This window comes from Phycodurus eques, chromosome 5 (genome assembly GCF_024500275.1).
Source record: "Phycodurus eques isolate BA_2022a chromosome 5, UOR_Pequ_1.1, whole genome shotgun sequence".
NCBI lineage: Eukaryota > Metazoa > Chordata > Actinopteri > Syngnathiformes > Syngnathidae > Phycodurus > Phycodurus eques.
The window spans coordinates 19,308,412-19,322,385 of NC_084529.1; the positions used below are offsets into that span (position 1 = coordinate 19,308,412).

At 39.8% G+C, this 13,974-nt stretch overlaps 1 protein-coding gene across 2 annotated transcripts in view; it reads left to right on the forward strand.

Moving 5' to 3' along the window:
* The window catches only part of fbln1 (fibulin 1), a 49,063-nt gene that overhangs the window by 1,420 nt on the left and 33,669 nt on the right, over nucleotides 1–13,974 (forward strand). For both annotated transcript variants that reach the window (XM_061677961.1, XM_061677960.1), the window contains exons 2-3: nucleotides 7,615–7,723; nucleotides 9,551–9,680. In XM_061677961.1, the coding sequence (XP_061533945.1) occupies nucleotides 7,615–7,723; nucleotides 9,551–9,680 (239 nt within the window). The remainder of the gene's footprint in view (nucleotides 1–7,614; nucleotides 7,724–9,550; nucleotides 9,681–13,974) is intronic.

Genomic DNA, 13,974 nt, shown 5'->3' on the forward strand with positions numbered 1-13,974 from the left:
CTCAAAGGGGTCTAGACTAGATAGAGGGGTGTGATTTATACAGGGCAGTCATCAGGGCACGAAGCCTCTCGAAAGCGCACACATGGGGCCACTTTCACAGTCGGTGGGGGGCAACAAGTAGGAGGGACAGGATTTTGAAACAGCACAACAAAGCTCCAGCTCTGCCCCCCTATTCTGCCTGTGGGTATTCTGGGAAACACAAGGAAATTTGAGCTGAGTGCTCTAGTGGCTTGATGGGACACCATAAGCTCTTTAAGGTGGTGGTGCTTGGCCATTTCGTGCTTTGAGAAGAATTTTACATTCAATTCAATTCAATTTGTGCAGTGAAGCCGGGACCGGGCAATTACAATCTCTTCTCTTCTCGTCACTACTCAGGCAGCAGCAATAGCTAGTACAGTAGAAAAATCATAGTGCTGCAAATTATAAATATAGATTACAGGGCAGGCAGGTAGGTAGATGCTATAAATAACTATGGTGATCCATTATATGTTTAGTCGATTAGGTTCGTCGATACTTACAAGCTATGGGATGTCCTGTTGATACTAGTCGATAATATTTAGGCTATAGATAGATACTGTATGTTGAGTGCTGCATGCTGTATAGAGTAGGTAGGTATTACTGATACACAATGACAGTACCTGTACATGGGCAATACTGATAGTTGCATTATATGTCTCAAAATGCATCAAAAAGAGTGCATTCTTGGTTATCGTAATGCCGACTACTACTACTACTACTACTACTATAGAAAAATCAGGCTCCACGCTGCCCGTTTGCCACCTCGCCAGTGGCTAATTGAAACTGGATGTGGCGACAGGAATATTGCCCACGTTCACCACGCTGGTGAATCAAAATTGCCTGTGTCAAAACTTAAAAGCCCTTCCTGATAAACGTTAAAGTGAGCACACTCATTCTGCCATGTGGAAACGGTGTAAATGGTTTAGTTTTCCCCATTTCATAAAATGTTTCAATCCCCCGTCCACCCGCTTCTGGTTAAGCAGTCAGGCTCACAGGCTTTCCCAGCTGAGGGGAGCGGCACATCGGGGAGGACAAGACCCGCCGAATTGAAGCATGCATATTTATTACAACAACGTACGTTTGAAGTGTCGAAGGTTAATGTGTCCCTGCAATATACATTAGTTCTCGCAGCTAGCCAGCTGCCTTCTTTATTAATGCACTAGCCGCTAATCCCACTTTGGTTGTCATGCCGAGGGGCGGCTGCGGTGGCTCAAACAAGGGTTTAACTAGGTGGACTTAACTCTTTTCGGGGCCCAAGGCAAATATAGTCACGGCCTCCCCCCAGCTGCCCTTATGTAATTTAGACCACTTTGTCCTGCTTTTGAAAAATGGCATGCTAAATCGCAATGGCAATATTTGTTTGAAAGAAAAAATGGCATGCTAAATCGCAATGGCAATATTTGTTTGAAAGAAACAAACAAACAAAAAAACTCGCAATTAAGAGTATTTTCCCAAATCGTTCAGCCCTACTCCTGATTGATGACTAGGTAGTTGTAATTGAGCCTACATTGTTGACAAGGTCAGACTAACTGTGGCTAAAGGTTTAGCCACATAAATACGTGACTTTGGGGTTAACTACAAACAAAGGTGGCTTGGAGATTTGTATATTGTTTAGCCACATTGGCTTAGATGTTTCATGACCTAGAGCCATCCTTGATAAATGTGTGCATGGTTTAGATATGTAGCTATGTATTCTATATTCATGGGTAGGTAGTAGGGGAGGGATTCGGAGTGTAACTCTACATAATTTCAAAACAATATATCTACAATATTATCTCAATATTTTGCCAACAATACCAATAGCATCAGGATACAGCGGTAATCGATATATTGGAAGAAAAACATCCTCATCTATGCAGGTCAAGAAGGGAAAACATTTTGAAAAGCCCATCTTTATACTTAATATGAAATACGCTAAATACAAACAAAATCCCACAAAACACAGTGACTGAACAAGTTGAGTAAACATTTATTTTGCAGTTATCACATTCTGTTCAAGTAATGTTATCGATACACATTTGCATACTTGGATATCGTGAGGCCACAATATTGATAATTAACATAGTATGTATCGATAATGTTTCATAACAGAAAACAATATGTTACATTGCACCCTCAATATTTAGTCCTACCCCTATTTACATACATTAAATGGCTACAGATGCCTGGGTTTTCTCAGCTATTGATAGAGATCTTAATTCATATAGATTAATGGGCAGATAGACAGATAGATACTCTGAAAACTATAGTTAGATAAATGGATGTATGGATAGAAGAGATGGACACATACTGTAGGTAGACATAAATTGTGATAGCTAAATAAACAAATATTGACATTGTAGTGTATAATATCACTTTTTATTATGATATAATACACAGGTACAAAGGTATCAAATATTACAGCAGTCTACTAAGTATGCCAAGTATGCACACTTTGAAATTACATAGATACAGTATTTACATTCATAGATATAGTCATGTAACGTATATGGAGCTCTTCCGATATAGCGTTTATCATGCAGTTGCTGTATGCTGATACCTTTGATATCTTTGTTAAAATGATCTATCAGAAGTTCCTCTGTTATTTCCACCCGTAATAGCTACGGAGATAGATGGCTTGCAATGTCTGTCCCTCTAGTGTTGGATGCTGGTGCTCCAGTGGTCTCATTACGTCTTGTTTACAAGAGGCTTCTAGACGAAAGCAAGTTTTGCTAAAAGAAAAGAGAACGGCCCCAAGAACTCCCATCTGATCCAAGATGGAAATCAGCAGACAATACATCACAACAGTGGCGTGTCTGTTTTGCCTCTTTCTGATAAAAAAAAAAACAACAAAAAAAACAAAAGCACTTCTGTTCTTTCAATTTAGGGTTTTAAGCGTCCGAGACAGTGGTGGTCTTGGAATGCCAACTATGACTATAATTTGGAAAACACTTACAGTGGCCCCTGGTGGGAAAGATAATTGGATTACTTTTTTTTCTTCTAGTCATCATATTGTAAGTCCCTCCTCCTTGGATGTCAACTGTGAATGGAAATCATTTTAATTACTGTTTGATAGTTCGGCTTGGGATTACACAATAATACAGTACTCACAATTTTCATAAACAATTTTTTTAATACAATCTCAATTTTGCCATCTGCTGCAGGGTTGGGTGTACTGGAAAGAGAATTATGAGACGTGCTAAACACATCCATCCATCCATTTTCTGAGCCGCTTCTCCTCACCAGGGTCGTGGGCGTACTGGAGCCTATCCCAGCCATCATCGGGGTACACCCTGAACTGGTTGCCAGCCAATCGCAGGGCACATACAAACAAACAACTATCTGCACTCACATTCACACCTACAGGCAATTTAGAGTTGTCAATTAATCTACCGTGCATGTTTTTGGGATGTGGGAGGAAACCGGAGTGCCCGGAGAAAACCAACGCAGGCACATGGAGAACATGCAAACTCCACACAGCGGGGCCAGGGATTGAACCCCGGTCCTCAGAACTGTGAGGCAGACGCTCTAACCAGCCGGCCACCGTTCAGCTGTGCTAAACACATCCGATTTATATTATGTTATAAAACATAATAGATTAACAAGCAGGAACCTGATGGCTAAGTTGTATTACTTGGCCTATAAGATGAGTTATTTTTCACTAAAGTTTCACAAAAATGTATATAATTTGACTTAATTGGTCCAAAATTATTATTTATTTACTAGAAATAATGTATCTACTGTATGTTCATCTATTTAGGCCAACTACACATACTGTATTGACAGGCAGAACAATTAAATACTCTTCCACTAGATAGCAAAAGGTACAATTAACCTGTGTATCCGTCATTAATTAAGTATAAAGTTAATGGAACCAAGCACTACCGGGAATAAGAAAAATCTGCGAGTAATTGATGTCCATTGTTACTGAACAGTATATACCGTAATTTCTCGTGTACAATGCGTACCCATATAATAAGCACCCTCAAAGTTGACCTCAAAATTCTGGAAAACCCTTCTACCTAATGCCTTTTTACAATGCATGATGTTGCTTCTACCCGTATGATCAAAACATGAAGTATTGTCTGTTTTTTTCAAATCATTATTTTGAAGTTAAGCACTTTATTTGAACACGTAATCCTTTTTTTTTTTATTTACTTGCTGTTATTTTGAAATTCACAGCCCTACTTTTATTTAGTAAATTAGAAAACACACAGTTGTGCTCATATGTTTTATTACCCAGGCAGAATTTGTGGATACAATTCTTTAAAGAAAACATGAAGGACCAGGCGAAACACATTTCATTTTATTTTAACGGGATTCAAATTAAACGGTCAAGCATTTCAGAAAAGCATTATCATTAAACAAAACATAACCATAAAGAAATTAATGATGGTTGTTCTTCAGTCATCAGTCATATTTAAAAAAAAAAAAAAAACATTTCACAAATTCTGCCAGGGTATGTAAACTTATGAGCTCAACTTTACATATATGCAGTCATACGTACCCCTGTCATATTGGAATGAAAGTGTAGGCAACACTTTTTTTATAACCACTAGGGGGCGGTGGTATTTTGGAATAAAAGTGTACAGCTTTTTCATAACCCATAGATGGCGGCATACATTTCTAAAATGTGAAAGTTTTTTTCCATTTGCCCCTATACCTATGTATAATGCGCACTATTGACTTTTGACAATTTTTTGTGCATTATACACGAGAAATTACTGTACTTTTTGTGACATTTCTGTTTGATGGTGTGCGGTGAGATTTTTCCAATGTAAAATATGTGCCTTGGCTCAATAAAGGTTGAGAAACACTGCACAACCAACAAACTCAACCTTCAACTGTGCAATGCTAACAAAGCAACTAGTATACACTGCAGCGTTTTAACAGCAATGGTGCAACAGCACATCAAAAAAGCAAAAGCGTATAAAATTCAAGGGAGTGCACTACCTTTTAAACTGGAATTAAAGAGCATATATGGGCATGTTACAGCTCATTGTTGAGCTTGCTAATGTAATGCTTGGGTCAACATTTACTGCTCCGTGTGACATTTATGATGACTTTGAAGTCACTGTTGTCAGAGTAAAAGCTGTTAAGCACTGAATGACAAAGAGAGAAGTCAGAAAGGGCCGTCATTGCAACAACTGGGTCATGGGTGCTGCTAGCGTCAACGCTACTGTTGAGTTGTGTGCGGCGGCAGAAGTGTTTCTAGACCTTTTGGGTGCCCCAGGCAAGAAAGCCCATGGAGCCCCCCCCCCAAAAAAAAAACATACCTGTTGACACAGACCAATATCGGTGCCATATTTTTGTAATTAATATGAGACAATGTCAGCTGTCTCTGAGGGACCCTTTCAGCTCAGGGCCCTCAGAAATTGCCTGGGTTTCCTGCCCTGTTGTGACGTCTCTGCGCAGCGCTAGCCACCGACTGGTTAGCTGTCATATGCTTGTCAAGTGTGACGAAAAGAGGTTTTTTTTTGTGTGTGAAGTTGGATCGGTACATCCCGAGTTTTAAGCGAGCGAGTCTCAGGTATACAAATACAGTCTATATGAATGGCAGCGGACCATGAACTCAAAACATCCCCTCACTTAATTTTCAACAATGTCCCCTCTCAGCTCACGGGACAACAATCCGACACTTGGTGAATTGTTCACAATAATTTATACACACTGAACGTGCACTAGGTTTATTTGTACCACATTGATATGCTTATTCCAGCTCAAATAAAGCAATTGCGCATTCAGTGTGTATAAATAAGTATCTCGATCAAACGTGAGTCTGAACTAAGCAACGAAGAATACATCGCTATCTAGCGGACACCGTGATACGGACCAATCAGAGCAAACCTGTTTTCCATATGTAAATTCGGGAAGCTGAGCAATCCAATCACAGCAAAGGTCATTTACATGTCGCATAATAATTACAATTCCGACCGTTTCAAATGCCAGGTGCAAAAGACCAGGTAGAATAGCTTGAAAAAGGACATTTGGGCATTTCCAACCAAAATTATCATGTAAACACGAGAAAAGGTCATCAGATTATCAAAAATAAATAAAAAACACTGATGGAAGGGGATCTTTAAAGCGCTGAGCATATTTTGATGAATGCACACACACAAAAATCCCTCCTCCCTCTCGTCGTGACAAAGTTTCAAATCCACAAAAACAAGAGTGATGCTCTTCCAGACACTTCATGTCCTCCATACCTAACCTAACTTATTATCTGTGACCAGACATCGTAAAGCACTCATCAACATGTCTTCAACAGATGAACCCTTTCAGTGTATATTTCGCAAGCACTATTTCCTGGTATTTCGACACGTGCAAGAACACATTTTTCTTTTTGCATAAGAGTGCGATTTTTTTAGCTCTCTTGGGGGGGCTGTTTTTTAACAATTTGGTGCACTGGTCAGTGTTTAAAGCAGCAGACAGGAGGAGTATGTCGAGTCGGTCTGCCAAAAGGTGAAATAGTTTTAGGACAGCAGCTCAACACACTTACGCAATTACGCAAACCACCGGCAAGAGAATGATCACGATGCATGATTGTTGACCGAGGATAACCATAGTGGCTAGAAAGAATTTTCTGGTCTAATTTTTATTCAGACCTTTGTACTACAGTATACTCAAGGAACACGCTTGATTAATTGGCTGCTTGTTGTAAGATTTCAAGAGGAGAAAAAAAAGACACAGTAATGGCATGGACACAAAGGAACCTATAGTCTGTTTAACCTCTAAGCAGTTACAATTTGCCTGTATTCCCTAACATTTCTTATTGTGTGTAAATGCCAAAAGGTGAGTTAATGACCTTAATAATGTCAGTGTAAAGTGTTCGTGTGCATATTTGTTTGACCATGTTTAATGTCACATCAATTTGTGCTTGCGTGTTATTCAGGCTTGTATGATAGCTAATACTGTATATTGATGAGCCTCGTGTGAAGGTGGTTGGTTTGTGATTCATAATTGAATTACTGAATCAGTCATTTATGTTCATGATTGTGCACATGCTAGAAGCACGACTTTGATGCTTTACGATCCTCTCAGTTTTAAGTGCTTTTACTGATAACTTGTGTCATCTTATACCCAATTTCAAACCCCATTTGGGAGGGTGGATTTTCACTATTTGCAACAGGTCTTTGTCCCTATCCCCCGAGAATAGAGGGGGTTCACTGTTTTCAAATTTTAAAATATAATTTTCCATAGGAATTACTATTAAGTTAATTCTTTGGTTCCAGGTTCAAACTGTTACTATCATAATACAAGTATTAACTCTACAGTCAATTTTTTTCAAGTTCAATGTACTGTTCTATCTTTTTCATCACAAGGGAAATTACGGTGACCCAAAAGTGAGAAAAAGGCATCGTGTTTATAAAGTGTTCGATTCTAAAAGAGGATTTGACTAGTTTTGATGATTAAAATGTGTGTTTAGGTAATTAAGTGACACTGCTAGCTCATGTAGTCTACATTGTACAAGTAAACTAAACTAGCCTTAAATTGACTTACGCTGACAATCTAATTTATCAGTCATGACCCACCTTTTAACCTCAGTCAGCTGGGATTTTGAAAATATATGAATAACGGATCATCCATACACAAAAGTATGTTCGTTCTTGTGTGCAGGAGTGCAGCAGCTCTCTATAGATGACTGCTGCAAAGATGGCCAGAGCCGTGCCAATGATAACCAAGCCTGTTCGACCCTCCCACTCATCTCCGAATCCCCGACATGCAGGTAAAACTGAGCTCCACTGCTCCTTCTGCTCTACACACCGCACTGTCTTCTTATCCTTATGGTATTATCCTGGGAGTTACAGTATGTCTGCAAGCTTTTAAAATGAGATCGCTTTGGCTTCCTCCCGTAAATCTGCAGCTGCATTGCTTCCTTCATGCGAACTAATAATGATGAGTTAATAACACGTCTGTAAATAACCTGAGGAGGACATGCCACCTTAAGTGATCCCAAATTTGTCTTAATTATAGTATGAGAGGAAAGGGGCAGAGGTTCGTGAGTGGGAGGATGCACTATAACGTGAAGGAGAGAGGGGTGAGAGGGTGATTACAACCTCAGGAAATACCTTGGAGGTGAAACCCAAAGTGGACGGAGGATGGAGTAACAGGAACTCAGAGGTGAAAGAAGGGTGAGAACGCATTGTTGTGCCCTTAAAAGGCTGTACATGTGGAGGTGAATTTGTGTGGAAAGAAGCTTCTGGTAGGAGTATGTTGAGAGAGGAGAGAGGCGTGTGGGCGGTTAAGCTCCTTTTATCGTAAAAGCCTGCAAAGATCCACAAGCACAGTTCACTTACCAAGACAGTCTGATAGTTTGTGAGGAGGAAGATGGCTGCTTTTTACTCGCAGTATTTACACTACAGACAAAAATAATGGGACACCTGGACATTACATTTACCCACATCCATAAATCTCCTCTTTTTTCTTTTTCCTCTTTTCCTCCAACCAGGCATCTCCATTTCCAGAATCCTTCTACTGATAAATCCACTAATATTATATCCACAAAGTTTGACAAATACACTTGTCCAAAAATGTCTTTTTAGGATTCATGGGCAACCAATGTCTCTACAGCTATCAGTTTTCCATTTTCCAATTGACAAATTAAATTCAGGAAGAAACTGAGGGGAGCAATATGCAAAGTGGAGACTGCAGAATGTAATACTGGAGCAATAGGATAAGCTCACATTAGCATGTGAAGTTTATTTTTGTCATTTTTAGCCATTTATCCTCCTATGCTATAAGGGCATAGAAATGCAGAATCTGCTCATCCAATGAGGGGCCAGCAGTGGTTTACGCCATCCATATGGTAACGAATCGGCACATTCGGAACCCCGAATGACAACCTGCTAAAAATAGTGCCTGCTTTTGTCAATGGAAAAATGTCAATAAAGTCACGTTGAGTCAGTTGGCAGTTAAAGGACCATCAGGGGTTTGTCCAGCTTCCATCCATTGTCTTCCGCTTATCCGAGGTCATGTCAGCAATGTTTCTCTTAAGTTTTATCCAAATAGTGTATATTTGGCCAATAAAGCCAATAGGACTAATTTCTGCTTTAAACAATCATGGGTACCTACCAAGTATTTATATTTGTGTGCCATTATATAGGATTCATAAATTGTTTAATAGGCCAACAGTGACACTGCAAGACTGCAAAAGGTGGTAAACTTCCAGTAATATCCACAACTAGAATTCCTGTACATTTCCCCATGTTTCTGTTAATTTCCATGGAAAGTTTCCCTAATCGTGGTACCAGTTGCACTCAAGTGACTCCAAGGTTTTATGTGTTGGAAACTATTAGTCACCCCAGCCAATGATTAGCCAGTGACTTGCAGGACAAAACAATGTTTATGTGGAAGTGCTTTCTTTGGGTTTGCTGTTATACTTTACTATAATAAGATGGATGCTCCTAAAAAGCCACAATGAGTTAGGACATGTGGAGGTGGACTCAGGAGAGGATTTAAAGCATTAAAACAAAGGCCGTGTTGATGTTGATGACATTTTGTGTGAGTATTTTTAATTCATCTATGTTTTGATATGGTGTCGCTATTTTGACAGAACCCTGCAGGAGCAGTGCTGTGTTGCAGTGCTTGAAGACAACATGTGCACCACCGGCATCACTGTGGCCAAAGAACAAGGAGCATGCGATTTCTTGTTCTCCAACACCTGTGAGACCAAGACCACCAAGGTTTGTGCTTTTTGGGTTTCAAAGTGAGTGCCAACATAAAAGAGCCAATGCCATACCTCACCCGCCGTCATGCATGACGTCAGTGTATCGTCCAAGACCCGTTCTGTGACCATCAAAGAAATCTCAACATTTTTTATTCGCCGGGTGTAGTGAGGCTCACACGAGCGCAGACGTACACGGGTCCACTAAAGTACCAAAACCGGGTCTAGCCCGCCTCCTCGCAGAGTGGGCAGATGCAGTATATCAATAGACTGCGCGGACATGTGGGGCGATCAGATGTATTTCATTTATAACTCTGTGAAGAGCTGACATTGAACTCTCTGAATCATTGTAGAAAGCAGTTCATTGAATGCATCAGCATTATTATAATCATTATTAGCTGTTGGATTTATCTCACCAAACATTATAATGAATAAACACAAAAGGAATGAAGACGTTGGTCATTTTACTCATGAGGAGGGCGCATGGGAGATTGTTCAGGTTACAGCCTCTCAACACGCTCTAAACAATCTCTCCCGTCGCTCCTGCATTTATTTGAAAATAGGGAGGTTTCTAAGTTTACAAGACATAACGTACTAAGCTACAAGACACAACACACTAAGGGTAGGGTTTCAAGGTGAAAACATGGCACCTGCCACGTCCCGGCCACGTCCTTCTCTCAGATGATTCCTGCTGAGTCATCTTCTTGAAGGCGAGACATCTTTCTTTCTAAACATTGTCCATAATACTAATGCAAGCTAAGCAAATAAATGATAACTTCTACAATATATCTAACATTTCCCTCCTGTTTATCATGTATTTGCACAAATTCTCATATCATCTTACAGTCACTTCATTTCGATTTTTTAACTGTAGAATCATTTTTATGAAACAAATACATTTATACTCAGAGTAAATTTGTCATACATGAATTTTGTAGTTTAAACATCGTAATCATCTGAATCAGGAAACAAATCAGTTAAAGCAAAATCATCATCATCATCATCATTATCTTTATCATCAAACAGTAATGGATACATCATCTCCATACGGTTCTCCATGGGGTTATGGCTGTGGTGATTAATTTACTGATTAAAGCCCGAATGCATGGGATACAACAACATCCACAAAATGTCAGAATGGCTGCAAAAACAGCAATTGATATCAATATTGGTGAAATTAGGGTTTTATATTTACCAAAAACGTCCATCCAGCTGTCCCACAAGGAGTGTTGATTGAGGGTCCGTAGACCATCGATGGCTCTGGTCAAGCTGCCATCTGAAGCAGTATTGTTTGTTCTCCAAACATACCGCAAACACCTCCCTCTCTTGCGAGGAGTGTGTCGACAGCTATGCGCTTTTGGAACGTCCTTGAAGAGGTAGCTTTGAGCTGCTCATGCACAGCTTCCAACCCACTCTGAGTCCAATTTCCTAATCTCTGTACATTGAAGTGGATATAGTTTATCCCATCAACATTTTTATTAATCGTACACCACCAGCATATGAAGTCCTCCTGCAACTTGGTCAGCTAATTTGTATTGATTAGGAACCCCATGAGGAACACCTATGGCGTTGATGTATATTTTATGTTGGATAATTTTGCCTCTGCCAGGATAAATCTATTTTTTGTCTATGTTCTAGATTGGACAAAAACATTGGTGCCCTTTCCATTAAATCTTGAACAGGCATAGGGTATACTGACACATGCAATATCAAAGTGATAATAGTTCACAATCCAGATCTTTAGGTAATCTATCAAATAGTCTATCATCTCCGGACCACCACCAGCTGCTGCTCCGGGATACTGGCATAAATTTTGGTCCGACTTTTAAGGTTACTTTACACCGTGTGTCGTTAAGTGGTCCTATTTTTTTTTTTTTTTTTTCCTTTACTAATCATGTTTATACAAGTGAAATTATTCGGTGCTACTAGAATATAATTTTGTCCCGAAACTCCTGTGACTACAAGGAACCAATCATAAGTAGTTATGTTATTAACCATTAAAATGTGTTCACTTTTCTTTGAAGTTTTTTAATGGCATTTCTGGTTCAACACGGTTGCCATAACACAATGCTACTCGGAAGTGGGGATCTTTTCCGCCAGAATATGCCCACAAACTCATCATCAAACACACTGGGTGACTTGATTTGTATTTCAATATTAAACTATGGGCCATTTTGCTTATGTTAAACTTCTTTCTATATTCTTTTGCTATTTTTTTTGTGACCAACTGGACCAATCATAACCTGTTTCACCAATCCTCAATTCTGCCCATTCTCTTGAGCATCATTGGTGAGAGCCGCATATGGAATTATGATTAAAGTATCTTGATTTTGGGAGGCACAAAATATTAAACTGTTTTGCCGCATTTGGAGGTCATGCCCACAGTTCTGATCATCAACTGTACTCCTTTTGGTACGAGTTAATGCTTCCAAATTTTTTATTATTGGGTTGGTCATATTGGTCCAGTTGGTAGGTGATTTCCTATCTAAAAAATGCGTTGTATCATTTAGGGTGGGACGTCCCATGTACCACAAAACAAAATCAACACTATAGTAACCAAAGTTGCTATGTAACAACTCATCGAATCTCGTAACCAACGTGGGTGTGCCATTCTGCTGAGTTCTCACTAAACGGGTTGGTGTCTTTTTTCTTCACTGACCAGCAAGCGTTTTCAGAATCTACACATCTGCTCCCGCTCCGTTATCAGACTTTTGCTCACCTTCCCTATTTGAGTACTCAGCTGAAATGACTCTTTTACAGTGTGTTAAATGAACCCACGTGTTTCTTTCTGCTATTTTTTATTGTCCCATTCATTCTTTCCACTCGACCTACACTCTGAGGGTGGTGGTAAGCACAATGGTTTTTCAAATTGATGTGGAACATGGTTCCTATTTTATTGATTATTTGATTTACAAAATGAGTCCCATTATCACTGTAAATGGTTTCAGGTATGCCATATTTTGGAATGATGTCTTTACATAGTGCTTTTTTTTTTAGCTAGCCAGCGAAACCGTATTTGGTTATCCGCGTGTTTAAATGTTTTATTTTGGAAGGGTTTTGAAGTTGTACACATTGCCAGTCTTTACACGTCAGGCTTTCTGTTGGATTCGTTTTATTGTTATTGTTTCCCATTTTTGTGAATTTGGAAGTCAGTTTATTCGCACCTAGAGTGACCTAATACTGACTTTATTCAAACAATGACTGGGTGACAATGAATGTCTGAGTTATGGTAAACCTCAACCTTCTACCCCAAATGGGGCGGAGGATTCTTGCCTCTGCTTCCAAACTCAGTTGTCACTTACAATCCAGTCTCTTACATCCATACTTTTACACACACACACACGAAATTAGTAACGTTTTAACAAACACACGAAAACATGGAAACACGGAAACACAAAGGCACGGAATTTTAAGTACGTCTAGGACTCCGCCGTCCTTTATTTAAAAAAAAATTTTTTTTTTTTATTTTAACACGGAATTTTAGCACGTATAGGACTCCGCCGTCCATGCGGAATTTGTAGGACTCCGCCGTCCATGCGGAATTTGTAGGACTCCGCCGTCCATGCGGAATTTGTAGGACTCCGCCGTCCATGCGGAATTTGTAGGACTCCGCCGTCCATGCGGAATTTGTAGGACTCCGCCGTCCATTTACTTGCCAGTGACTAGTATTACACAAGGTTTATTTCGCCGCAGACTTCTTTGTCGCGCGATACATTCAAAATTTTTTTAAAAATTTAACTCACCAGTCGTCTTCAATCCTGTGGATTGTCGTCAACCTTCAGATCCCAGTTGAGGAGTACGAAGACCAGTCCCGGAAAGGGTCTCAATTGCCGTGGCCACGGTCTCTTAACTGGGTGTCGGCTCCACAACTGGAATCCTCGGGTGTGTTGACATCCGGCTCGAAGGACCAATTTAATGTTGGATTTATCTCACCAAACATTATAATGAATAAACACAAAAGGAATGAAGACGTTGGTCATTTTACTCATGAGGAGGGCGCATGGGAGATTGTTCAGATTACAGCCTCTCAACACGCTCTAAACAATCTCTCCCGTCGCTCCTGCATTTATTTGAAAATAGGGAGGTTTCTAAGTTTACAAGACATAACGTACTAAGCTACAAGACACAACACACTAAGGGTAGGGTTTCAAGGTGAAAACATGGCACCTGCCACGTCCCGGCCACGTCCTTCTCTCAGATGATTCCTGCTGAGTCATCTTCTTGAAGGCGAGACATCTTTCTTTCTAAACATTGTCCATAATACTAATGCAAGCTAAGCAAATAAATGATAACTTCTACAATATATCTAACAC